This window comes from Nannobrachium achirus, assembly GCF_963921795.1.
Source record: "Nannobrachium achirus genome assembly, chromosome: 9".
Lineage (NCBI taxonomy): Eukaryota > Metazoa > Chordata > Actinopteri > Myctophiformes > Myctophidae > Nannobrachium > Nannobrachium achirus.
Window position 1 is genome coordinate 45514678 of NC_137818.1, and position 27749 is coordinate 45542426.

Consider the following 27749-nt stretch of genomic DNA (forward strand, 5'->3'; position numbering starts at 1 on the left):
CTGTTTTTTGAATTAATAACATAATTAAAAACAAAATGTAGGAAACCAAAAATTAAGGGACCCATAAGAATGTGTCCGTGACCCACACATGGGTCCCGGCCCAGTGTTTGAGAAGCAGTAGTGTAGTGTGTGTGTGTGTGTGTGTGTGTGTGTGTGTGTGTGTGTGTGTGTGTGTGTGTTTACGTGAACGGGGCGGACCGTCACCATTCTGACGTGACGTGACGACGGAGCCCCTCCGCCGTCCCGACAGCAGCAGCAGCGTGTCGGCCTGAAGAAACAGAATGAAACATGGATGAGGAGGTCGCCGAAAGTTGGGAGGAAGCCGCGGACAGCGGGGTAAGAGAACCACGAGCTTCGCCTTGTTGTCGCTACGCTTTCATAAAAACACATCCAGGAGGATGGCTCTCTCTCCTGGGCTTTATGGAGCCTGATCAACCGCTGTGAACAAGTCATCAACCCCCCCTCTCCCCCTCCAACCCCATCATGTCACGACTCCTCTTAGCCAGGCCAGCCGTGTTAGCATGTTAGCCCAACACAACTTAGTGTGAGCTAACGTAGCTAACTGTAGCCACCTTGGCTAAAAGAAATGTCGCTTCGGGCCCACAAGACGTCAACTAACTAATAGTGTGAACTTGTTCAAGCCGACGACATCGCGGTGGCTCAAACAAAAAAGGAGACTTCCTTGAGATGTAGTTTTTTTTTAATTGGAGGGTCCCGGCAAGGAAGGCTTTTGCTAACGGTAGCCGCTAGTTATTAGCATTTGAGCTAAACTAACTTGGTAGTTGTCTGCGTGTTATACCTAAGGTAAAGATTCCAAAGGAGGCGTCAGTCACGTCACAACGAGGCGTCCCCCCAAAAAGTCGCATGTACATCTTCGTGCGACGATGTCGCGTAACGAAAATAGCGGATCTGAAAGATCACAACTTTATGTATACGGCCACTGTCACTTCTGCTTCATGCTGTGAACGTGTAGATTTGCTGTTTTCGCCCCAAGGGATTTCATTCGGCATCGCAAAATTGGCACCGGTGTCGCATTCGTCTAATGTACGACCTTTTCGTTCGCGTTCATGCCTTTCGTTCAGGTGTCGCTAGAGGCTAGACAACAATGAAATGAATGACCTATTTTTTGGGGGGGGGGGGGGAAGATGTATGCACAGATTGCACACCTGATCAGTTAGCTACGGATGTGTAGGCCTTAAAGAACAGTAAAGTAACTTTAAAAGCAAAAGTCCATGCAACAATGAAACATACAGGCAAGTGAGGCAACACACTTCCCTGATTGTTTGTGACGTCATTTACTTGTCCTTGGTCTCTTTGACTGAGCTGACAGCATAGCATGTTGTCAACAGGTACCAGGTAGTTAGGCCCTGAAGCCTGGTAATGGCAACTAGACCAGTGATTCTCAACCCTTCCATTTAGACGCAGAGTTACTGACCCATAACTCCTAAAGGAACCCCTGGGGGTCCCTGCATGGAGACACACACACACACACACACACACACACACACACACACACACACACACACACACACACACACACACACACAGAGTAAATATTAGGGAACCTTACTCCCCCAAGTCAGAAGGTTACAACATTTCTTAGGGCAAATGTGGACCCATTTTTGTCTTCAGATCTAGAATAATTTTTATGGCACTGAACCTCAACCTTAAACCTAACCTCAGTGGGGGTATTTCTGAATAGGGGTGTTTCTTAATAGAGGGCTGCCCCCCCACGGTGGGTAGGGGGAGAAGAACATGACTTGGCTAATGCCCCACAGAAGTAACTTATAAATAGCTTGAAACTGAAACTAGCCTCCTGTCTGTTGGCCTCTCTGACTTACTACCAACATGCTAAATATTTCCAAATTCAATTTGAATGTCTTTTAATCACAGCATCGTATCTTTGGACATTTCTTTCATTACAGGAAATGGAAAGAAGATTAGAGGAGAAGCTAAGGATCAGCCAGAAAGAAAAGTAAGGACTGCAAAGCAAAAACAAAACAGCCTTCAAACCTAGTTGTTTGGTTCAGTCTAAGATTTTATGGGCACCGTCCTCCTATATTGTAACTGTTTGACTGTCATATGTCCTGTTTTGTTTCCAGAGTGTCCAGTAATAATTCTTCACGTTCACCGTTGAAGACAGCCATAGTGATCCAGGATGAGTCTTTGCCGGCAGCGCCGCCACCCCAGATCAGAATCTTGAAGCGCCCCTCCAGCAACGGGACACTGGGGTCGCCTACAACTCAGAACAAGCCTACGCCACAGGTCAAGTCTCTGGCCCAGCGTGAGGCAGAGTACGCAGAGGCCAGAAAGAGAATATTGGGCAGTGCCAGCCCCGAAGAGTCGCCTCAGGATAAGCCCACCACAGACAGGTAATAATGTAAGCCATTTACCATGAGAGGGAGTGAGTGGGTTGTTTGCTGATTTACCACAACCCCGAAACAGTGGTAAATCAGCCAACAACCCACAACCCTCGAATGGTAAATTGCTTTTCTACCACTTCTACCATATAAATGAAAGAAAACACCATCTGGTTGTTTGGGAGGCGCATTGATCTTTGGAAATGTTAGAACTGCAACACAACAGTGGGCGGGGTCCTTGAGCCAACTCAAGGTTGTTGACGGATTTACCAATGATTTATCACTTTTTGCTCTACGGCCTGTGCAGTTTTGCTGTCATGCATGTACTTTTGATTCCGATCGCCTCAGTTTCAAAGCGTTGCATGTTTTCACATCCTGTTGAACCGCCTGATGTTTATTGTGCTTCTCCAGCAGACCAGGGCGCAATAACTCTGCCCTGCCTTCAGAGGAGACCCGATCAAACAATCACGCTGTCCGCCAGCCAGCGGGCCCAGACGGCACCCAAGGCTTCCGCCAGCACAGATAAGTGGGCCAAGAGCCACCTAGCCATGGGGGGAAAGAGAGAGACCAACAGGAGGAGAGTGGAATATCAAATTGCCCTGCCTCCTAGCAAACACAGCGTTGCTTTAAAAAAAGAACAACTTTCCTTTTATTTCCACTGTGCCGGACGGGTTATGAATACAGCTACAACCCCACCACCACTTCCCACTTGTGTAATTGTGGAATTTGGAGTGGAGGAAATAACTTGGAAGTGAAAAAGGAAAGTGTTCTCTCGTCTCCCCACTCCTCCTTGTTTGACACTGTGATAAAAGGACATCTTCTGGACTCACTGTGATGATCCCTTTAAGAGACTGCCCCTTCCCCGCACACCTACACCCACCAAGCCCAGGGATTCTTCTTCTGCTCAGAGACTGGTCCGTGGCGGGAAGCCCATGGAGTTCAAGGCTCCTTTGGATGTCAGCTACGGACACTGCTGTATGGCAAAGACTTGAGTGTTGATTAAAGGATGGATAATTAAAGAAGAAAGAGACAGAGGAGTTGTGACAGGGGCCATAGCAAAATGAGATGGGCTGGTGCACGTGTACCTCTCCAGCAATAATATCAGAAATCACTTAAAATCCACCTTCCCTGATATACCGCCCCCACCCACAACTATTTTAATGTCCTTGTCATGTTTTTGGGTTTTTTTTATTTTATTTTTCTTGAATAATGAAATATGTACATTGCCATTTGTTTTAATATTGAGGGAGGGTGAAGTTGTGTGTGGAAGTTGAATATTTGACATGTTCTGTTTACGGTTTGTCTTTTTTTTCTTTCTTTTTTTTCCCTTCCTTCCTCAGACGGTCATCATTTCTATTTAAAATAAAGTAAAATGACGATTGAAAAATACAAAAAAGACAAATGAAGAGGGGATTGTGGATTTCAGCCCATTTCTAAGCAGCTTTTCTGCCTTTTTTTTGTAAAAGACGGTAGTGACGTCAGCGCAGTATTTTAACCTGAATGAACTAAAAGCCCATTTTTAAATTGTGTGTATATCAGGTAATTCACTCGTCAGTGTCGAGGCGGTGTCTTAACACCCTCTAATCTACTGTCAGCTGTGTGCTCGTTTCTTCATTTGTCTTTCACTGATGTACGTATGAACTCAGGTGCAAGTGAAAGAGGCTAAATGAATGGAATGAAATGAACCGAGATTGTATTTTTTCTTCTGATAGTGATGACAACATGAACAGCAAGTAAATGTCCATATTTAAGGTTGGCACCTACTTAAGAGATATAATGCTCGTAGAGTGTGCAGTGAAATGTCACTGAAAAATGTCCCTCTCCAATGATGAGTGTATGTTTTGGAATGAAAGGAACCAATGAAAGCTAGGTCTGTCAGGTAGTTGAATCTTGTTTGCTCACCTTTATGGCTGTGTCAAGTAAGTAGACACAAGGAAACGGTGACGGACGTGTGATTGTTGAGAACGTGGCTGGTATGTTACTTCATGCTCTGGCACCAAAATGGAATGTGTAGAATCAACTATGTGGCGTAGAAATGAAGCTTTTTTGGGCAACTTCCTGGGCTGTCCAGTACCGTTGTGCCCAATAGGTGTTCAGAAATCCTCACCACCCTCTGATGTCATAGCAAGGGGGAGATCTCATCGTAGCCATGTTCAGTGCTGCACATTATTGCAAGAGTTTGTTTTCCCTACAGAAAACTGTATTGTAGTTGTTGAATTCAGCTTGTGCCTCCGGTATCGGTTTCTTGCCCATCTGCTTACTGAACATGGTCCATATGTAAGCGAGACAAGCTACATTTAAGGGAATTTATGAGTAACACCGTTAACTTTCTGGAAATGTAGCTTAAAGGCTGGGAAACGAACAGGGTTGAGCTCAGAGAGAGAACACAAACTGCCTGTAAATACTGATTTAATAAAAAAAACTATTTGTAAAAACAAAGAAGTCTTTCATGTGCTGAACTTAAAGGCTCATTGCTATGGCAGGCTGTGGCATGGTTATGATCATTCAGGAAGGTTGCTTCAAATGAGCTCTAACCCCAGATTAAATTGTTTCAAATTGAGTTCTAAGGATCAAGGAAAATACAATCCTATGATGTCAGTGTTAGTCTGAGATAGTTGAGGGAAAGCTTGTTTATAAAAACGGAACTAAATCAAGTAAAATCCAATCAAAATTGTGTAAGCAGCAGCAGCATATAACAATGAAGCTCAAGCAGATTCAGGATGTCATTCACCAAAGCCAAGTTAAAGTAGAAACAAAGTTCTGTTGAAGCTTCACGCAGTAGTGAGACATTTCCAGAAGAACAAAAATACAAGCCATCAGTGACTAAACAATACTTAATTGTGTCATTTCCATGCTTTTTCTCCCTTTGTCCACTAGAGGTCTGTCTTGCTCTTAAAATCAGTTTGCTCACATGAGCGCAATCTATGTGAATTATAGTTGTTTCTGTTTGCGCCACAAGTTCCATGTCATTATAGGTGGTTACTGACAACCATGCAAAGGGTATTTCACGAACAAAAATCCTGCACTGCTCTTGCTTAGTAGCAGCAGTTTTGATTCCAATTGACTGCCAATTGATTGGTTTCAACGTTTCAGGCCAGGGACCCCTTATTTTAGAGATGAAGCAGGGACTCCCACTACATATTGTATACAATTGTATTGTAGATTACACTTTCATAGATAGCTTCATTCACTTTGAAATTGACAGCACTATTATGACATGATGACATGAAATGTATGTAATATCACAGCTAGTCTAACGCTATACAATGGCCAGAACAGCTTCATTGGATTATTAAGGTTCAGCTTGGATAACATGGCTGCTGGTCCCTCTGTCTGTATACTCAGAAGCATTTAAATCAAAATAGGCACACATGTAGAAAATAGTATTTTATTAATTAAATTAAAACATACACTTTCAAGACCTTATGCTGTTTGGTTAGCCCATTGGCTAGTCACTGTAGTAGGCTACTGTACATAAGTCTTGCTGTGTTTGGTCAAGTTATGGATGTGGCTCAGTCATCCATGGCACTCTTTGGCTAAAGAAGAGTTAACGCACTGTCCAAAATACACACAGTAAGATCCTTAGCGATACTTTGCAACTCCTAAGAGTGTACAAATATAACCAAATGGACCTGTAACCATTTGGTTAATTTTTTTACAATCTCAGCGTTAAACGTACACTGAGGATTTTACTGTGCAGCAGGACGCTAGCTTACACTGACACTAATGACTGTGCACTGTGTGGAGGAGAGAGGTTGGTTAAGGGGTGGCCATGACAGGGATTCAGACAGGAGGACGTCTAGACGCTTGTACTGCTTCTTGGACTCACGTGTCCCGCGGAGACAACGGAGACAGTTCAGCATACCGAAGTCTATCAGCATCTGGGGACAAGGACAACAGGCTAATTAGCCAAGTCTGGTGCAATGCATTGGATGACAATTAAACAAAGAAACAGAGAAAACACACCTCCAGCAGGAAGCAGAGGAGGAGGTTGAGGGCAGCCACTGCCACCAGCAACATTTTGTAGTTCATATCACTGATGTTGTACAGCTGAAGGACCTTCCTCCAGATATGACCAGGATGAAGTACCAGCCATGTCATCAGTGCAAACAGCACCAGCAGTATACAGAAGAACACCACTAAAGAGGAGAGGAGGAGAATCCTTTGATGATGACTTTTAAACATTAGTAATTTTCTAAAGCTCAGAAGCAGCCTTTCCATAACTGATGCCCTCCTTTAGTACAGTACACAAAATAAAATAATAAAAACGGATAAGTAGACACTAAAATCTCTGCCGTCTTGTGTTTAGCTATAGAAAGCAATAACAGCTTAAATGTAGTGATAGTCTAACCTGACTCCGCCAGATGGTGGCGTATTGAGTTCACAAGAGGGAAAGAGGAGCACTCGTCAAAAAAACAAACAGTTCCACAAAACACTCGTCTTGGGTGCACGGTTCAGGCAACCAATGAACTTTACAACAGGGACACCAGCACTCACTTTAGAATGAATTCTTAAATAAATGGAAGAATTCATTCTAAAGTAAGTGCTGGTGTCCCTGTTGTAAGGCGCATTGAGTTCCTCATATGCCTCCATCTGGACCGACCGCTGTTGAAGGCCGTTTTCAAGCTATTTGGCAGGTGATTGGATGGGACCGTCTGTCTATCACAGTCTGGGTGCGCTAACTCCAAACACTCATATTGACGTGTCTGCATGACGTATATTAGCTGCGCCGTCAGGAAAGTAAACACTAAACGCGAGCCTCTTTTAGTCTTTTCTCAAACGCACTTCACGCCGCAGTCGCCCAATGGGGATCGAGGCAAGCCATGGGGGACCGCGACGTTAAGTGCGCTTGAAAAAAAGAGGCTTGCAGCAGCACCGACTAGTTCATGGTAGCAGCAAAGATGAATAGTGAAAGAACTACAGTGCAACTGCAACAGGCACTTCGCGTCACACCCGGTCTCGGTCAGATCCTGCCTGTAGCTGCCGCTGATTGGTTCGAACCGGGTGCTGTGTGGTGTAGCACCAATCTCTGATGGTTACAGATGGAGGCTTATGAGGAACTAAATACGCCACCATTTGGCGGGGTTAGGTTAGTGATAATCCCCTGCTATGACAGAAAACAACAGTATAAAAATGGTTGTTTAAATGGAACTGGTAAATGGACAGCATTTATGACGCGCTTTTCTCCAAAGCGCGTTACAGTGTATTTCACATTCATTCATTCACAGTTCACACACCAGTGGCAGAGGAAACCATGCAAGGCACCCACCTGCTCATTGGGAGCAGTATGGTTCATTGTCTTGCTTACCATTGTGGTACAGAGGCTTCTTGTAAGGGTAGCTTTTGGTAACCACCACAGCCATGATAATGTACTGGTAACCAGAGAGCGCAAAAATACTTGTGTCTTCCATGTTGGGTAGGTTGGCTGCACCAGTCACTGTTGAGTTGAGCGGAACAAACCTAGAGGAACACATGAAATACCATTTTACAGTTTACATCAATGTCATTCATTGATGCATTCGCAGATCTACAAGTACAAGTACTAAGTACAGAGTGAAAGGTAAAATGTATTAAGTATTGACGGTTCAAGTGGTTAAATATCTGAAAACACAAATTGACAGGAATCCAAAATACACTGATGATTGTGCTGTCAAACAATGAAACTATATGTAATCTCTGAAAAGGTTGTTGGGGGGGGGGGGGGTCCCTGCTTCATTTCTCTCTCAACTAATGGGGACCTTGGCCTGAAAATGTTGAAGACCCCATGCACTAAGAAAATAATGGATACTTGCAACGTGCGTGACTGATTACTAATGTTGAAAGTGTCTCTGACCATTCCTGTGAGGTGGTGATGAGCAGGGCTGCCACCTGGCCCAGCACAATGAGGATGGTGTGCAGAAACAGACTGCCCAGGACAGGCAGGGCCAGCAGGCTGGCCGGGGGCCTGCGGGGGTGAAGCTCATCGCTGGGGCCTCCTCTTCCCATGACAATGGCCAGCAGTGTCACCAGCACCATGTCACAGAACAGGAACTGAAAGTCACCCAGATTGGTCTTTACCTGGATGGGCACAAAGATACAGCCACATGGTTTATTGTTGAAAGGTTATAGACCTTGGCCAAGTTTACTACTTAAGTCTTATATATGTGCTTCATCCTAAGACAACAATTTCTGTACAACTATAATCGCACCCCAAAAGCAGGGAAACTAGGTTAAAAAGGAAATGGAAATGACCCCAGTGGTAATGTGAGTATAAGGCTACAATGCGAGTGTTTTTGTTGGAATTGCAGAGCTTTCTGCGTGTTTTGCGCACAACTTGCGTATACTGCATAAATGGTAAATGGTAAATGGTGCATTTATATAGCGCTTTTATCCAAAGCGCTTTACATAGATTGTGCATTACATTCACCCATTCACGCACACATTCATACACCGGTGGCGGAGGAAACCATTAACTCAGGGGGAGCCCGGATTCGAACTGGGAACCCTTCGTGCTCTAATAACGGTTTCTCTACCCCTGAGCTATGCCGTCCCTTGGCATCTTTCCTTGGCATCTGCCCTACTTGTAAATGAGTGGATAAAATAAAAAAGTAAAAATTGTCAATTGTCATTCACAGTGAACATGACATGCACCAGAGGACTTTTCGCAAGTGCCTCCCAGGCCTTCAATGGGTCTAAATTTGGTGAGAAATTTTCGGTGAGTTAAATGTGTATGTAATTGCATAAATTAATATGAATCCGATAGCCATTAAGGCAACTTGTATCTTGACACTTTTGGGGCTGTACCGTATATGAGTGGTTTGAATTCTCATGTTCTGTTTTCAGGGGGATAAAGAGAAAGTTTTAAAGGAGATCACTAAAATCACTGGCGGTGATTGGAAAGACTTTGAAGTCACGATCAAAGTGACCATCAGCATCAAGGAAAGAGGCAATACAGAGGATACAGTGGTACGTAGAAAGGGAAATCTCGCTTTTGCGAACGCCCATCATTTTGACCGGAGGGTTATCGACTCACTCCACGGAGGTTAAGGTTAGGGTGAGGATTAGAGTCGGGTGTCGAAAAGATGACATCTAACAGCAACACGCTCCCTGTAGAAACACAACCACATGTCTGCTTGCTTATCTTCTGATCTTTATGTACTCATATACTCTGGTTCAGATTGAATCAAACGTATTGTTTCTGGGATGAATTGGGTTTATGGTGGCTTAAGGAGCTTGTCAGATTTCCTGCATGGTGGCAAATTTGAGTTTTCTTTGTTGTAGGTCGAATTTGATCCCACGGCTCCTCAACTGATTAAAAAGGCCCTGAACAAGTGGACTTGCAACAAGAGCTACAAAAAGAAATCCAAAAGGAAACATCTGCGAGGTTGTACTTTATTGTTACATCTTGTGTACATGTAGGCTATATAAGAGTAAAACTTGTTTATGTTCGGCTTCCTTACAGACAATGCAGTGGTGTATATATAAAACAAAGCAACACATCACAGCAAACACATCTAAAGATAAAAAATAACTAATAAGTAACAATGACTTAGGAAATAAAAAGAGTGCAAAAGAGCAGAGAATATGTTGGGTTGAAATTGAATGCATGTCCTTTGCTTACAGTAAAGGGTGGACATCTGGCGATGGACCAGATTGTTGATGTTGCTAAAGCCATGTTGGCCAAGAAGAAAGGAACGCCCACGAAACTCCCTGGTATGTTTTATTGTATATTTATGTTTGTATGAAAATTGCATGCACTTTGTAATGAACAAGCAGACAAGTATTAAATACACCAACGGCCCCATATGTCTTTTTATTTATATCGTCACTGTCGAGCAGAAACCTCGTATCTCCAAGTTTCAAATTTGTCAGTTTTTTTTGCAAAAATAAAGCCCTGCTTCATCATACAAGGCCGTCGCACAAAAGTAGTGAAAACAGCAGATCTACAAGCACACAACGCCTCACGGTGCGAGGCTTTGTGTGCTTGTAGATCGGCTGTTTTCACTAGTTTAAATCATTTTTTAAATGATACATACAAAATGAACGGTTTTGGACTTACAAGGTTTCCACACGACAACGACGATATGCAAATCGCTATGGCAGTATGTATTATTTGATTGTTTTATTTGTTGAAAGGTGTGAATCATACATAGAGGTGTCATTAAATTCTCTCTCCCCCAAATGAGAGACTGTTACACTTCTAATACAGTACACTGTAGTGATAATATAAAGAGATAGTCACGTTTAAAGGACAACTTTTTTTTTTTACAACAAGGGTTCATATTTTAGATCGTAATAGAGAAAAGAAAAGACGAGTGTTAAAATGTTTTCATTTTAGACAGTTATGACAGCCGTGCATGTTTAGATGAAGTGAGCGATTGTGCCTTAAAATACCTTTCCATCCCCCCAGGAACCATCAAGATGGTGCTTGATGTCGCCGCCAATATGGGCTGCCAAATTGGAGGGTGCTATATTAAGAGCTTTTGAACACTATCTGTACAAATTTGATTTATGTACTTAATGTTTGTTTTCGAATCCCTGTTATACAGTATAAGAAAAGGGATTTTGATTTTCTGAATTATATTTCACTATTCCATGTCTGTGCTTTTGGTGACTAAATGAAAAGAATGCAGCACAAACCTTTGCATTGAAATTGGACTGTTTAGCTAAAATTTTGTTACGTTGATTGCTATATTAAAAGCTTTTGAACACTATCTGTACACATTTGATTTATGTACTTAATTTTTGTTTTCGAATCCCTGTTATATAAGAAAAGGGATTTTGATTTCTGAATTATATTTCACTATTCCATGTCTGCGGTTTTGGTGACTAAATGAAAAGAATGCAGCACAAACCTTTGCATTGAAATTGGACTGTTTAGCTAAAAGTTTGTTACATTGATTGCTATATTAAAAGCTTTTGAACACTATCTGTACAGTATTGTCTGAATGTCGTACTATTCTCCACCATGGCCTGTTATCCTTAGTTATCCATTCCAATTAAAGGTGTAAGGCCACACTGGGACAAAAAGAAAACTGTCCACTTAACTGTCATATTTAACTCAGGTTGACAAAAAAGGCCACAATGTAACTGGGCTGTCAGAAACATTACAGAGGAAATCTTGTCAAGCTCACCTTTAAGTGGTGGCTAATGGCTATATACCACTGTTCCCACTGAAGATAGCAGACAGGCTATTGTAATGCACACAGCAGTTAAAGGTAACATTACTCATACTTTCTTGTAATGAAGAACAATGAATCTGATTATTATGTATCATCAATTTACATTTACATTTTGTAAATGGGAAGGGAAATATAAAGATTCTTTATCTGGGTACAGCTGTATCGTAAAATTATAATGAAGCACACACCTTGACCAAATATCTATTGTAAATGCATGGCTATTAAAGGCCATCTAATGATATATAGGAACATATTACATATAGGAACATATTACTCTTGGTCTAAATCAAAAGACAGGGATTTTTTATTTGAAACAACTCAAGACCGTTGCTGCTTTTTCTCCTCTGTCCAATCAGATGAGTTGAGAGTTCTGAACAAGTTCTGAAGAATCCCTTCTGTCCTGAACGGTTTAACGATTACATTTTTTAATCGCGATTAATCGCATGATTTGTGTAGTTAATCACACGATTAATCGCATAATAAAAACATTTTTTATTGGCTCAAACCTGCATAATATGTGTTGTATTCAGCACAGGATGCATCCAAATATATTTACTTTAACTCTCTTATATTTTGGGGTTTGGGAGGTTAGATCTCATCAAATGGTGGTCCGTGGCAATGGTAGAGTGGTTGTTTGTCTGTGGTAAGTGGCTACTTAGTGTTACGGGAAAACACCAACGAAGTGCAAGTGTTGTGGCTTTGCTGAGGAGGTGAGGAAACGCATGTTGATAGGGACCATGACTGTTTGATGAGGACGCTACTCACTGTGTAGCAGATGAGGACGGAGCAGAACTGAATGAGACTGTACAAGGCCATGTATCTGAAGAGACTGAAGGAAGTGACCAGGGAACATCTTCCCTCCCTGCACACAAAACACATTGGAGATGATTCGTTTCCGACACACACTGCCAAGCAGGGCTGAGCGATATAGACAGAATCTTCAATTAAATCAACATCACACAATTCTTTGACCAAATGCCTTCATATCGCTTGTGACAATGAATGATATCATACTGTGATAAAAAAATAGTGACATTTCACTAAAAGAAGGCGAGTACTTTAAGTTGTAGAATTCTGTACCATTAAGTTCAGCATCAGAGAGTGGTTTGTAATTGCAACAATGCTGCCGTCTGTCAACTTACAACCAAATGTGGTTGTAAATCGTGGTTCTACTGACAGTCTTTGAATTTATGCTGAGGACACGAATACTTGACTTATATTATGTGTTTGTGTTACTGTTTACCTAATGAGCAGTGGTACACAGCTGATGTTGTCAGACTTGGAGGTGAAAGATGACGCCACCGAAGCCTCTGCCTCCGACAACGATATCCCCACGTCTGCTGCTCGTAGGGCCCCGCAGTCATTGGCCCCGTCCCCACACATGCCCACACGGTAGCTGCAATGAGACGAGCAGTTGAAACACAGTCGTTGGCACTAGGGCTGGTCGATACGACTTCACATCATTATCACCATTATTTCAAACCTTTATCTCGATTACGATGAATTAACTTTTTTTTAAAGTCAGGATTTCAAATGTGACCGTCGACCACCGCATGCGCTCTGTAGAACCCAGCACCGAAGCAAAAACTCAAATCCCCATAATCCATCGGGAGAAAACGGAAATAGGAAGTGTAATCCACTGTTGGAAGCAATGGAATGATCTGCAGGAAAATGGCTCCAGATTGCGTTCTTGTTTAAAACTAGCCCTTTAGCCCTTACTGAAGACAACGGTCTCTGTGAAACACTGCATTTAAGATTTGTGGGCAGCTTATTCCACTGTACTGCTGCAGTGTAAAGAAAGGTGATTTTGCCCATTATTAGTGAACGAAAAAAAGATGAGAAGTCTGTTACCTCTTGAAAAATGTCCTGTCTTAGTAGTAAAAAAAGTATTTGGTACCATGTTATATATTTTTTTAACACGTTGCAAGCCGCGGCAGAACCCTCTGAACAGAGGTAGCGCCGAAGAAATAAGCCATTTATTTACAAACATGTTTTAAAAAAACAAAGCCCACATGATAACAACACGTACTGGAGTGCTCGACACAGCGTACATATTCATCCTGCAGAGGTCGGCGATCTTACTTTGGCGAGGCGGAGGGGAGATCAATTCCATTCGTTTACGTGCGGCGAAGCAGGGAAAGGAGCGATAGAGAAGCGGCGCCCGAACGTGATTGAAACCGCGATCCACGAACAGAGACAAAGACCAGCCATCTTGTTTGAGCTTCTTGCTGAGTTTCAACACTGGGGAGAGGATGAGGCTCCTCCTGGCCAGCCATCCATCCAGAATGTGAGTCAACGGCGTGGCCTGCTGGATATTAGGAGTATCACACCCAGCACCAGAAAATGACTGTCAGAGCATATTAACCCTTTCAGATCGCTCCAAAAAGACACAGAGAAGAATTTCCGATGTTTTTTTTTTTTTTATTATAATTTATATCAAAAGTCCGGGAATAGACGGCGTGGCTGATGGGACCCAGTAGGAAGTCCGAGGGAGTACGGCCAGGCTTAGAAGGTGTTAATGGTTCTTTTTGTCCACTGTCAACTAATAAAGGCTTGGGAAATGTGCAGGATCAAGATGTTTGCATGAATGGAATTTTAACATAACCCTTTTTGAGACTGAAGCGTTATAATAATCTGGTTTACCAGGAGGGGGCAGCGTAATAATAATTACATTGAACTAGAGCAGGGGTGTCGAACTCATTTTGGGGTGAGGGCCGGATTGGATGAAAGGTGACTTGATGAGGGCCGAACCAGTCGCGGATCGGATGGCATGCACACTCGCGCACATGTTCGCTCTGTTTTTCTTCCTGTCGTCTCAGCCACTGCTGTAGCTAGCAGTATAGCAGTATATCATTTTACAAATTGTGTTCATTATTAAGTAAAATAGCTACTTTCATTATTGGTATTACAGTTGCAGTTAGGTACGAGAGATGCTATTTGTTTAAAGGAGTAGTTCATCCCCAAAATGACTTTTTTTTCTTTGATTACTCACGCCATGGAGAATTGAGTTCAATAATATATTTTTATTTTATTTGTCGCATTACTAAGACAAAAATGTGATAATAGTACACTTCCCCCCATTGATTCCCCCCATTGATTCCGGATGGGGACCCAAATGCATTTGGGTCCCCATCCGGAATCAATAGGCATGCATTTATTGTAATCAAATTTCTGTTTTAGGAATGAGTCTACATTGGCTCCATGGCATTTTGGGGGTGAACTACTCCTTTAAGAAGTGCCAATAAGAATAAACCATTTGATAATAGAATAATTCAATTCCTGATAGTCTCCAGTACGCTATAATTTGTAAATGGCTAAAAAAAAATATTATTGATGCAGGACAATAATTCTTTTTATTGTATTTTATAATAAAAAATTAAAGTAATGAACAATAATGGAATATTCCGAAATTATCGGAATAATAAAACGTTTACATTTTTTTATTATTATATTTTTTAAATAAGTTATTTTTTTTAACAACATTAATTTCCATGTCTAATTTGTGTAATCTTTGAGAACAGTTCGAATATTGTAGGTATGTTCACGTATTATTCATAGCCAGACCAACCACCCTATTCCTAGCAATGCTGTCATCTTCAAAGAGAGAGAGAGAGCTGGTCACTTAACATTCCAATCAATCAACTCAATCACTGCCAGGTGGGAGAAACCTAGCCTGCAGTGTACAGACATTAGTTAGGTTAATTCTTAAAACAATCATAACTCTTGACAGGAATGGGCTAGAGACTTACTTTTTTTTCCTAAATGCTCAGAAATGTATGCTCTAGCCTGGGGGGCCGAATTGAATCATCTCGCGGGCCGGATTCGGCCCGCGGGCCGTATGTTTGACATCCCTGAACTAGAGCCTCAGATAGAGTGTGAAGAATTGAGCTCTCCAGAAAGGTCGTTTTCTGTCTAAAAACACAATTTATCTTGGAAAAAAGCTTTTAAAGACATTTCAAAGCCTTTTTTTCCCCTTTTCTCGTGCTCTCTTTCTCTTTTTTTACACTGGCAGCACATGGATATACAGTATGTAGGAAAAACCAATCATATCCTGTTGTTTGATACTACTGTTTCAACTCTACATACAGTTGATGCATTTGTTATACTATAACTCCGGTTTCAGCTCCTGGGTGGAGCCGCCAGGTCTATCTTGAGAGCCCCTAGGCTCTGCTGTGCAGCTGATTAGATTTCAGCCTCTCTTTTGTCTCTTTAGTTTCATGGAACATTTAAGTATTACAAATCCAAATAAACAAAGTCAAAAGGACACCCAGCAGTCATTATGTCTCCATTATCAGCCAAAAAGTGCATCCATTCTTGTTCAATAAGCACAATAACAGGCTGAAAATGTCATATTTAACCCATTTAGGCCTAGAATTATTGAATGCTTTAACCAGTGAAAAATAGCAGATATACAAGCTCACAGCGCGGAGTGCCGCGCTGCGAGCTTGTAGATCTGCCATTTTTGAAAAAGTCGTGAAAATGTGTGGAAATCTTTGAATATATGTATTTTCAAAGCGAACGTTTGTAACTGAAATTTTGCTTCTGGGGGGTCCCTGGAACTAGATATTTTGAGTCCGTGGCCAAATACATATCATTTTGGGGGTCCTTAACAACAACATATTCTTATTACTGCTTGTATGCACCTTATGCAACACAATCACAATGAAAAGCCTGTTTCTATATCATCGTACGACGGCGCTGCACGCACACAAAGATAGATATTCTATAAGCTCACAACATAAGAATCAAGCATACGGTACAATAACAGATGGACACAAGACCACTGAGCTGGTCTGAAGAACGAGGTAGCATGCTAAACGTAGTTAGAAAAGAGAAGTACTGTTCATGCCGTGGCGCTCTGCAAAATGTTTTCTTGTAATTTTGAACAAGTGACGCGGTCATCTAACAGAGCATGAATTGGCTGTGATGTTCATCAACTTCGTTTGCATGAATACCCACTTGAGTTTCTGCATCTCCTTCACCAGTTGGGTTTTCTGATCAGGGGCCATGCGTGCAAACACAGTGGTGCGCATCAACACCTGAAAATGACAGCGGGTGATAATGATATATATGTATATACCTATTAAAGTTGTATTTATTTAGACTTTATTTAACTTTTTATTTAGGCACAATTTTTTTTATTTTTTAAGTTCTTGAAAAATGCTGGTTAATGTACTAATTACCCAGGATATCAATTGAGGATCCAATATAGTAATTTAGTCACAAGCTCTTGTTATATTTCTCCTTGGTTGAATGTTTATAAAACTCTGACACACCACTTTCAAAAATAGTAGATCTACAAGCTCACCACAAGTCAGATCGTAGGAACTTGTAGATTGGCTGCTTTTATGTGACACTGTAGTATGAGGCACTGATTTACCAAAGCAAACTTATGAGGTTTCTGCCCAACATTATGTGATCAAGTCAATGGAGGTTGGATTGGGCTGAAACTTTGCCAAAATATGGAGATGGCTGATGTCATAGACCGGCTACAAGATGACTGAGATCCACATGGAAGTCACACAGTTATTAGACCCGGTCAGGGTTCCCACAAATTTACCAATTCATTTCAAAAACTTTTCCAGAATATTTAACCCAATTTCCAGGACTATATAACAATAATTCAGCTCAATAACAAGTCGCTTACTCCTATGCGCAATGCCCAAAGACAGGTAGTGTATGCCAGTGGTTCTCAACCTTTTCAGGCTGTGACCCCCGAAATGATCATATTTTAACTGGGGACCCCGGCACCCTGACGAGCACTAAGAGTTGAGGAATTTTGTACAACACGTTTCTAATCTACATGCTCACAACGTCTCGTAACGCGAGGCGTTGTGAGCATGTAGATCTGCTATTTTCACAATTTCTGCCTCTAATATCTAATATCATTTCAGAGGTATTAACAAAATCAATAACCAAAGACGATGCATAGCTATTTTTTCCAGGACCTTCCAGGACCCTTGATCAATTCCAAAACTTTTCCAGTACTGGAAAAATATTTTTCTAATTTCAAAATATTTCCAGGAATTTCATGACCGTGGGAACCCTGTACAGTATGTGTGTGTGGTATCTAAGCAATGATTAGTTGTTCAGCCCCTCCCGTTTTTATGCAAGAACCTCTGGGAACTCAGATCAGTTGTTCACAAGCTTCTGAGCTAGTAGATCTGCTATTTAAGTGCATTCACCTTCACATAACTAAGTATAAATCACCCTTTACCTTTGGTAGATACTCAGGAAAATGGTCGCAGAGGGCAGCGAAGGACTTTCCATTGATAGCCAAGTGATAGCTGATACCACTCTGGTACAGGCCCTGGGGAGAGACCAGAACAAAGAATAGCACTGCTAGCTACCCAATTCGAAGCCAGTGGTTGTGAGGTAGTATTAAATTGCACGCGACATAGAAGGCTGCGATTGTGTGATATTACGTGTCACCCATTACAGGTTATGATGTTGCTTAATATGTTTCTTGCTGCAAGAGGAAAACTCAAAACACAGATGACCAAATTCTCTTTTATATGCCCAATAGTAACTGTCATGACTTCTCATGTTGTTTTTCTGAATGTCTACAAAATGACACTAGATTGTCTTCTTCAGGTGAAAGAACTGAAGAGTGGAAATTTGACAAATGGCAAATTTGACAATCTGGCATTTCTTGCCCAGAGCATTTTTGAGAGAGCATACAGACAGACCTGAGTGAGGACTTCTATGGAGCCTGGGGAAGCCATCTCTCCCAGGTGAAATTTCAGGGTGGGCATGGATTGGGCCATGTAAGGGGTAGCGTGGACAAATATCACTTTGTCATCGGAGCCTATCATCCCACAACTTCGAGCAACATTGACGGCCGTTAAAATGTTGTCGCCTAGGTGTTGAGGGAGAGAGAAACAGAAACCTGCCCTTCAGTGCTTGATGTGGCAGAGCATAACCTCTCCAACTGCCTTTTACCAAGATAATACTGTGATATACACATATTTTTTTTTTACAATTATAATGGTTTTAACTACATGAACCTTCTGTTAATGTCATATTAGGCAAACATTCTGCGCCAAAGGCAAACATTTGGTGAAAATATGCAAACACACAACGCGCCGACAATTTATACTATTTGACTTAATCAAATAGAATATATTTGACGTAGTTACATGATCAAATATAACAAAGTGAACACAATGCAAATGGCTGTTCCATCTCACCGGTGACCATGACACTGCGAAGGTGTGCCAGCCTCAGCGTTCTGATGACATCTGGGCTCTCTGGCTTCACAGGGTTCTTCATTAGCAGCAAACCCAGGAAGTGCATGTCTCTCTCTACCGCCTCCCTGTAGATGGACATTCAGCCAATACTCAGGATTAACCAAAGGAGAGTTCATCCAGTGTCTTTTTTTGTATTAACCCTAATTGGGAACCTCATGAACTATTGAATGCTTTAACCAGTGAAAAATTTGCAGATATACAAGCTCACAGCGCAGCACCGAGTGCCGCGCTGCAAGCTTGTAGATCTGTTATTTTTGAAAATGTCGTGAAAATGTGTGAAAATCTTTGAATATACGTTTTTTTTTTATGCCTTTATTTGATAGGATATAGTAGACCGACAGGAAATGGGGAGAAAGATGGGGGAATGACATGTGGCAAAGGTCGTCCGGATCGGGAATCGAACCGGCGACGCCAGCAGGCATCATAGCCTAGTATGTGGTATGCACCTAGACCACTAGGCCAGCGGGCGCCCCGAATATGTATTTTTTAAGCGAACGTTTGTAACTCAAATCTTTCTTCTGGGGGGTCCCTGGAACTAAATATTTTGAGATGCGGGTCCGTGGCCAAATAAATATCATTTTGGGGGTCCTCGACATGAAAAGGTTTGAGAAACACTGACATAGCAGTCTCTCAAGAACAGACTAACTGAGCTCCAGTTAAGTGAAAAGGACCTTTTCTTTGATGATGGCTAGCCAGATTGCTGACATAGAAACATAGGTTTTTCCAAAAATCTTAGAAGGATTCAAAAGACACATAGAATCGGGTCAGAATATTATATAAAATAGCAGATCTACAAGCTCGCAGCGCGGCACTTAGTACAGGCATTCTAGGGTTTAACCTTGAACAAATTGCAACTCTTTCAACTTTTTTTGTTAATATAAAAATATGTTAGTAATAACATATCAAAAGTCCTAAGAAATCCAAGTGGTGGAACATAGTGAAAAATGCTGAAATAGATGATGTCACAATTCCCCATTAACGCCCATGTTAAAAATTGATTTATGGAAGTTTTCTTAGTAAATTGATTGTTCAAAGGGAAATTCTTAATATTATAGCCATTTTGTGAGAAAAAAGGGACAAACCTCACCCAAGAGAAAATCGGAAATATGGTTTATGAATGCAATAAAAGGTAAAACTATAAACACAACATTATACAAAACTTTAAAGTTATAAAAGCAATGTTGTCATTATATTCAAACTATTCATCATCATCATCATCATCAGTTTCAATCAGACATGTGTTTGCAGATTGTGGTTAAAGATTCCACTGCTTTTTGTACTATGAGGAGATCAGCATCTCCTGGGGCATGGTGTGTCTGACAGTTCTGTGTCTGTAGGTGACCACTGAGCATGTTGATGAACTGCTGTTTGTTTGTGTTGTTTGCAAGGAAGTCGTCTTTTTGCATTGTAACCGGCAAGTACTCATCTATGGTCACGGTTGCTCCAGTCCTCCCACCGGCTCGCCTTAGGTGTGTCATGTCTTTGGTGGATGTGCCCTCATGTCCATCGATCGAACACAACAACTGCCTCTCCATAGTGTTTTGTGACATACTCGCCTGCCATCAGTGTTTAAATATGAGCTGTGTAGTCATCCTCCAGCCCTGTTTGACACCTCCCTGATGCTTTGACAGCCACAGAAGCCAGTGCTAGCTGAGGCCATCTGGGCACTCCCTACACCTGACCTTTCAGAAGTCACAGGCCCTATTCAGCATGTGTTGGATGGTGGAGCACTTATTCAGCGCATCCCATGGACACGTGGATCCACTTACATGGACACATGCAAGCGGTATGGCGAGTATGTCACAAAACACTATAGAGAGGCAGTTGTCGTGTTCGATGGACATGAGGGCACATCCACCAAAGACATGACACACCTAAGGCGAGCAGGTGGGAGGACTGGAGCAACCGTGACCATAGATGAGTACTTGCCTGTTGCAATGCAAAAAGACGAGTTCCTTGCAAACAACACAAACAAACAGCAGTTCATCAACATGCTCAGTGGTCACCTACAGACACAGAACTGTCAGACACACCATGCCCCAGGAGATGCTGATCTCCTCATAGTACAAAAAGCAGTGGAATCTGCAACCACAACAAATACTGTGGTCATTGGTGATGACACAGATCTATCTGCTCGTCCACCTCATCTACCATGCTGACCTCAAGTCACACAACCTCATCTAAAGGGTGTGAAGAAGCCACATCTGGAACATCAAATCTCTGAAACAGCAGCTGGGTCCCAGTGTGTGCAATCACATTCTCTTCATCCACGCAGTAGCTGGGTGTGACACTACCTCCCGGCTTTATGGCATTGGGAAAGCAGCTCCCCTCAAAAAAAAATCACAACCATCAATGACTTCCGTGAGCAAGCTACAGTGTTTGACAAACAGCCAGCATCAACAGCAGAGGTTGTTTCAGCAGGAGAGAAGGCTTTGGTTTGGCTGTACAATGGGAAGTCTGGGGAGGGTCTTGACTCATTAGATACAAGCGCTTTTGTGAGAAGGTGGCTACTAGCACATCTCAAGCTGTAAAGCCAGAGAGTCTGCCACCTACAGCTGCAGCAGCAAAGTATCACAGTCTCCGTGTGTACTACCAAGTGCAGCAGTGGAAGGGAACTGCATGTGAGCTCCTGCCGCAATAATGGGGATGGGAAGAGAATTATGGGGGGCTTGTCCCTGTCCAGACAGACATACCTCCAGCTCCACAGGAACTGCTACAGGTCATCAGATGAGGTGCACTTGCAAGAAGCATGGCATTGACTGCTCTGTTGCATGTGCAAACTGCAGACATGGGGTGTGCAAACACATGTCTGATTGAAACTGATGATGATGATGATGATGATGATGATGATGAACAGTTTAAATATAATGACAACATTGCTTTTATAACTTTAAAGTTTTGTATAATGTTGTGTTTATAGTTTTACCTTTTATTGCATTGATAAACCTTAATTCCGATTTTCTCTTGGGTGAAGTTTGTCCCTTTTTTCTCACAAAATGGCTATAATATTAACAATTCCCCTTTGAACAATCAATTTACTGCATCCAACACAGTTTCTAGGTAATTCTGGAAAGTATTGAACCTTTTCTTTGGACAACAGCTAAGAAAACTTCCATAAATCAATTTTTAACATGGGCGTTAATGGGGAATTGTGACATCATCTATTTCAGCATTTTTCCACTATGTTCCACCACTTGGATTTCTTAGGACTTTTGATATGTTGTTACTAACATATTTATGAAACAAAAAAAGTTGAAAGAGTTTGTGTTGCAATTTGTTCAAGGTTGGCCCGTTTTTTTTCTTAGATTGCCTGTACTAACTCGGTGCCGCGCTGTGAGCTTGTATACCTGCTATTTTTCAATAGTTAATGATACACAATAGTACCCGTTCTGAATGGGTTAAATTAAAACAGGACTTTACCCTCACTCTGTGAGCTGTGTTTTAGCATTTCAAAGACAGTGAAGGATTCTGTAGCACATAGAAACCAACAACACAACGTGTGATCTAACCGCTCAATGGTCCTCAGGTCAGTCTGCTCATCCAGTGGTTTGTAGCCGAGTGCAAGAACCCTGTAGCCATCGCTCGCCGACGTACGCAGTACACTTGAGAACTGTGTAGGCACTATAAAACAAAGACAAGCTAACATTACACCTACAAAACACAATCTGCAATGTATTATTGAGTCAAAACTATGAGCTTGACTTGTAGAGTAAGGTTTTTGTTAAGAAATACATTTTAGTTGTCAGTGTTTATGATTATTGGTAATTGTAAAGTATTTGAACCTTCGAAATGTATATTCAGTCTTTGAGGGGCACAACAATGCTATCAGGCTAATACACATTTAGGTGCCGGCTACACGGAGCTGGATATTTCTGAAGCTAGACATTTATGTGTGCTGTTGGGGCTTGCAGCCACACGAAGCTGGATATTTCGGATGTGAAACCGGATATTTTTTAAACCGGATAAATAAGTGAAGACATTGAAAAATATCCGATTCACTGGATCCGTGTAGACATGGAAGCCGGATATCTCTGAAGACTTTACTGTGTGTGTGTGTGTGTGTGTGTGATTGTCCCCCTAGTGGAGGTCTGGGGAATCAGACTATTTTAGACCTAGATATCTTTGTCGTGTGGACCTAGATATTTTTCTATGTGGATATCTGAAAAACCGGGATATATGAAAAATCCAGCTCCGTGTAGCCTAGGCCTAAATTTCCCCCAGGCTATGCCAAGAGATTCTAACCGGTTTCTTCAAGGCAGAGGCTAGCCACCATCTCTGGAGCGCCTTTGATGAAGGCACGAGCTGGATGTCCCCCAGGAGCCACCGTCACCACACTCATCCTCTGGAGGGACGAAGAAAACGGGAAGCGCCGGATGATGGCCACACCGTCACTTATAGACTGGAGGGGGAAAAAAACGCAGTTTGTTGCTCTGTTGTATAGCAATTATGATGAGCTCTATAGAATACATATCGATGCTTTTGGGCAGAAACTTTTTATGTCTAAAATAACCTGTGTTCCAATGTAGTTTATTATTTAGTCACAATCTGTTGTTAATACTTTTCATTGCTTTAATGTTCATTAATCTCTCAAGACACGTTTCAGCTCTCCGCAACTGAATCTTTTGCCAGCTCCTGTTACAACGTGTAGAGTTGGTAATGTTAGAAATGTAAACGAACACACATGGAACAAGATGTGTTCCAAGATTGAATGCTTATAAAGCCCACAGATATTATTATATCTTATTCGTTTTCTACAAGCTCACAACACGTCACATTTCGAGCTTGTAGATCAGCCTTTTATTGCAAATATTGCAAAATAACATACAAAGTTGAAATCACACTCACAGCGCCTGCAGGTTGGAACTTCTGTGTGGGAGGCTTCATGACCGCCAGAACTCTGTGACCTCCGAACTCTGAGTCTAGTGCCTTTTGATCTCCCTCTGGTTCTGTCAGTTCCTAGAGGAGACAAGAGTAAATGGAGGGAATCACAACCATCTTTTAACGCAGCGGTCCCCCCAAATAATCATATTTTTAACTGGGGACCCCCCCTACCTGACGAGCACTACGTTGAGGTTCCATTGTGAAAATAGCAGATCTACATGCTCTCAACAAGCATGTAGATCGGCTATTTTCACAATCTCTGCCTCTAATATTTGACAATTTGGACAATGTTTAATTTGTCATTTTAGAGGTATTAAAAAGTCCTTAAATTGTCACTTTAAAAATGTGTAGATACCCTCTATACACTTAAACTTGTCTTTATGTTGGTTTGTTTGCTGTTGAGTGAGAAAACAATGTTGCCCATTAAGTTAATCATCTGGGGACCCCCAAAAATAATTTGGAGACCCCCCCTTGGGGGTCCCAACCCACAGGTTGAGAACCACTGTTTTAACGAAGCGCTATTTTATACTTGCAGCAGCGCAAATAGCAGATCTACAAGCTCACAACAGACGTGTTGTGACAACTTGTGAGCTTGCACATCCCCTATTTCTGCTACTAGAGACACCTCCGTCGCACCGCCAATCCGACTGATATGCCCATATATAGAGATCTATATCTGTCAGTCCTTGTCCCTTTCATGCCCATATATGGAGATCTCTGTATTTGTTAGTCCTTGTCCCTTTTATGGCTATATATGGAGATCTGTGATGTCATCAGTATATGCCCATATATGGGCATGTCCCCTTTTGTTAAATATGGAGCTGACTGATTTGTTTGTGCCTGATCATGCCGTCAGGTTCAAATCCCAGGTAGCAGCTGTAGTTTTCTTTTTATCTTTGAAAATGTTCGCATACGGCACGTCCAAAATAGGCACACAAGGACAGGGATGCAAGGCTGAATGCATAATCAAAATCTGTTGAAGCCTCTCGGCGTCTTACCCAGCCAGTGGATTCAATCATCTTTAATTCCAGAGGGTCTCCCAGGGGCTGGCCCCCCAGCAAGGCCACAGTGTGACTACAGGCCAGGGCAGAGATCATGGGCCCCGGGGCCAGGAGTCTGGGGTCTGCCACTAGCTCTGAGAAGCCAGTCTGCCCTGCCTCCATTACCCCCCACATATCCAGACCCTCCTCTGTCAGGGTTCCTGTCTGGGGAAACAGGAGCACAAAGAGGCAGTGGTGGATGACTGGTTGGTAGAATAGACCACAAATACACTACTACGGCAGTCATTTACCGCTATTAGATGTAAGTTTGAGCAGGGCAAAGCTAGGTATACTGTATACACTTGGATAGCTTTGGTACATGGAAAGTTGTCCATTATGAGATTTTATATAAATTACATATTTCCAGTGCAAACAAACAGATTCCAATAGTGTTAGTACTGTAATTGCCAACAGTATATGATATCAGCAGAGAAGCTAGCTGCAAGCTGACATTGGCTTGATGGGTCCACAGTCTGTTGACATGCAGATTAGGACTGGATTTCAGATTATTTTCATGCCACTAGTAGGGCCTCCATTAGGAATAACACCTTAAATTAAATGGATTTAAAGACAACCAAAAAGACTACCAAGTTAACAAATCTAAACGTAATCAACCATTTTAAATATCACACATACACACACATGCAGTCACTCATCCCACTACTAACTGCAGTTCAGCCAATCAGGACTCATCACCATTCTTTCTGATAATCACTTGAGATGATGACATGTAACATAATGTTTGTCCATACTTTGGAATTGTTGTGAAAAGGAATCGCACCGGTGCGAAGTGAGTAGTGCAAACACGACACATGTTCATATCTCCTTGTATGGGCCTTTCTGTCAGTGACATCAGTTACTTTGTGTGTATGAGCACCGATCTGTATCCTGAATCCTGATGCTACTTTCCTGCAAGACGTGATGTTTTGCTGAGTTATGGCAGCTGTGGCGTTTTCCACTCACGCACATGATCTCACCTTGTCAAAGCAGAAGAGTGAGATTTTGCCAGAGACGTTGATACGTGGAGGGCTGATGCAGAAGACCCCCTGCTTCTTCAGCCGACTCTGGGCGTAGATGGTGCCCGTGGTGATGGCAGCTGGCAGGGCTGGCGGCACTACGATGGTTATGATGTCCAGGGCCCGGATCACCAGCTGCTCCACAGTCACCTGGGGACAAAACAAAACATCAGTATTTTGCTGTATAGAGCAAAACAACTAAAATAGATCCTTGAGCATCAAAACATTCATCATCAAAACATCAGTTGAAGAAATATGATACTTACATTGGATCTGCTGAGGACCAAAAGGCTGTAAATTGTGCCAAGCAGAGCTAAAACAAAAACGAAAGGGAAAGAAAAGAACAACATTTGTTAATTAGACCAAATATGCCAGTCACATTGTTCATATTTTCACTGTGATAACATAATAGAAAGCCCTTTTTATATATTACTTGCATGATTCTTGGAGTCAGTTATTATTGCTTACAATATATTAAAACAACGTATTTAGCATTAACATATCACCACATCTCTTTGTTGAATATTCAATTGTACTGTATTTATTCTGTATTTTCTATTCACAATTGATAGTTTGTGTAGAGAGACAGCAAACACAGAGAAAATCAGAGAGTGACTTGCAGCAAAGTCTGCCCAGCCCGGGAATCGAACCGGGGACTCGCTGTCAGGCAGCCGAGCCTATGTGGTACACCACTCTGTTATCGGCGCCATTCTGATTGGTCAATCAAGGCATTCTGTAGTCAGTTAGTTTTCTATAGCAGACCGCTATTCTGAATACCAAAATGCTGTACTTCCTTTGTTGCTATGAAAGTTGAAGCTTGTAAGCTAGTGAAATGATCAAGTATTGTCTGTCAAATCATTGATTTTATTCTAAGTAGTGTAGTGTACAGGATAGCGTACAGGAAGCAGGTCATCCACTTTGCATCTGTTCTGCGTCTCCCTGCCGGGGTTCATTTTGCCATACCTTGCCTTACATTATCTCTTAAACCATATTCCTTGACACATCAGAAAGATTCAGCTCTTACCCACAGCACCCAGGAAAAGCAAGAACTTGCTGGCATCTCTGTAGAAACGGAAGTCGACAGGCTGAGGGTAGAGAATGGAGCTAACCAGGTCACCTTTAGCTGTGAAGAACCCTGAAGGGAGAGACACACCCACAACACAATAGCTTGGCAATGACATTTGATACTCACTAATAAAGGGTTTACAGAGCAGCGAGCGTCATCTTAGATTGTTACACAGCTGTAATTTATTCTAATCTCTGGTGTATTGAATTCTAATGAATAATCTGAAATAACACTAAAGCCCTGAACAATTTATACAGTAATTCTCAACCTGCAGCAGATTCCATTCGGCAGCTGAATGGCTGCCTTGATATTGGTAGAGATAGAAGGCGGCCAGCACACCGTCTGAAGCTCCCAGGGGGATTTTATTAGGCAACGTTTCGACCCATGAAAGGGTCTTCGTCAGGCACTGACGAATGTGCTGGCCTTCTTCTATCTCTATGTACGTATTTTTGCTCAGCACCCGGAAAGTGTTTTGCAAGATGTGCGTGCTCATTTGACTTCTAATGCCTTGATATTGGTCACATGGATGGGCTACGACACTTTCGTGATTTTCAAGTGGCCCATAATCACAAAAAAGTTGGGAACACATTTTAATATATAGCAACTAAACTACCTGCTCTCTTACATTGAAAATAAATAAGGAAATATTTCACACAGAACACACATTTTCTTCTTTAGTCTAGAGAGGTACTGTATGCCCCGTCCTCCCTTCTTACCTGTGCTTGTGACCACAGCGATGGCTCCCACACCCCCCCCAGACTTGGCCTGGATCACTTGTGTGCCACTGAAAAGGGCGTGTCTCCGTTGGGTCTCGGAGTTGTACGTTGCATCACTTGCTGGCAGTGGTGTTTTCATCACAGGCACACTTTCACCTGGACACAGAAATGAACAGCTTGTTGCTAGCACCCTGGAAGGACAGCTTTCCCACTTCCTTTTGACTCAAATATCTCATCATAGTTAAAGGGCTGGACCACT

At 42.1% G+C, this 27749-nt stretch overlaps 2 protein-coding genes across 3 annotated transcripts in view; one reads left to right on the forward strand and one right to left on the reverse strand.

Moving 5' to 3' along the window:
- The first annotated feature begins 206 nt into the window (after positions 1-206).
- Positions 207-4763, forward strand: szrd1 (SUZ RNA binding domain containing 1). 2 transcript variants are annotated; one of them, XM_080732526.1, is made up of 4 exons: positions 207-336; positions 1926-1975; positions 2103-2372; positions 2772-4763. In XM_080732526.1, the coding sequence occupies exons 1-4, from the start codon at positions 289-291 to the stop codon at positions 2884-2886; spliced, it is 483 nt and encodes a 160-aa protein (XP_080588652.1). In that variant the 5' UTR covers positions 207-288; the 3' UTR covers positions 2887-4763. The 2 variants fall into 2 exon arrangements, with proteins under 2 accessions (XP_080588652.1, XP_080588653.1); XM_080732527.1 differs by having other exon boundaries at positions 2775-4763.
- Positions 4764-5789: 1026 nt separating this feature from the next.
- atp13a2 (ATPase cation transporting 13A2) overlaps positions 5790-27749 on the reverse strand; it is a 33118-nt gene continuing 11158 nt past the window's right edge. The window contains exons 12-29 of the mRNA XM_080733283.1: positions 27491-27646; positions 26733-26843; positions 25975-26021; positions 25670-25858; positions 24651-24857; positions 23617-23727; positions 23014-23170; positions 22281-22392; positions 18712-18836; positions 18211-18380; positions 17739-17831; positions 16481-16560; positions 12765-12917; positions 12287-12383; positions 8194-8417; positions 7669-7820; positions 6327-6499; positions 5790-6241 (exon numbers count right to left, since the gene is read on the reverse strand). Coding sequence (XP_080589409.1) covers positions 6068-6241; positions 6327-6499; positions 7669-7820; positions 8194-8417; positions 12287-12383; positions 12765-12917; positions 16481-16560; positions 17739-17831; positions 18211-18380; positions 18712-18836; positions 22281-22392; positions 23014-23170; positions 23617-23727; positions 24651-24857; positions 25670-25858; positions 25975-26021; positions 26733-26843; positions 27491-27646 — 2531 coding nt within the window. The 3' untranslated portion in view covers positions 5790-6067. The remainder of the gene's footprint in view (positions 6242-6326; positions 6500-7668; positions 7821-8193; positions 8418-12286; positions 12384-12764; positions 12918-16480; positions 16561-17738; positions 17832-18210; positions 18381-18711; positions 18837-22280; positions 22393-23013; positions 23171-23616; positions 23728-24650; positions 24858-25669; positions 25859-25974; positions 26022-26732; positions 26844-27490; positions 27647-27749) is intronic.

What these genes read in the sequence shown, in the direction of transcription:
- szrd1 (XM_080732526.1), top strand. Translation starts at nt 289, where the DNA reads ATGGATGAGGAGGTCGCCGAAAGTTGGGAGGAAGCCGCGGACAGCGGG. An exon ending in AGGATCAGCCAGAAAGAAAA is followed by an intron (nt 1,976 to 2,102) that starts GTAAGGACTGCA and finishes TTTTGTTTCCAG; the next exon opens with AGTGTCCAGTAATAATTCTT. An exon ending in GATAAGCCCACCACAGACAG is followed by an intron (nt 2,373 to 2,771) that starts GTAATAATGTAA and finishes GTGCTTCTCCAG; the next exon opens with CAGACCAGGGCGCAATAACT.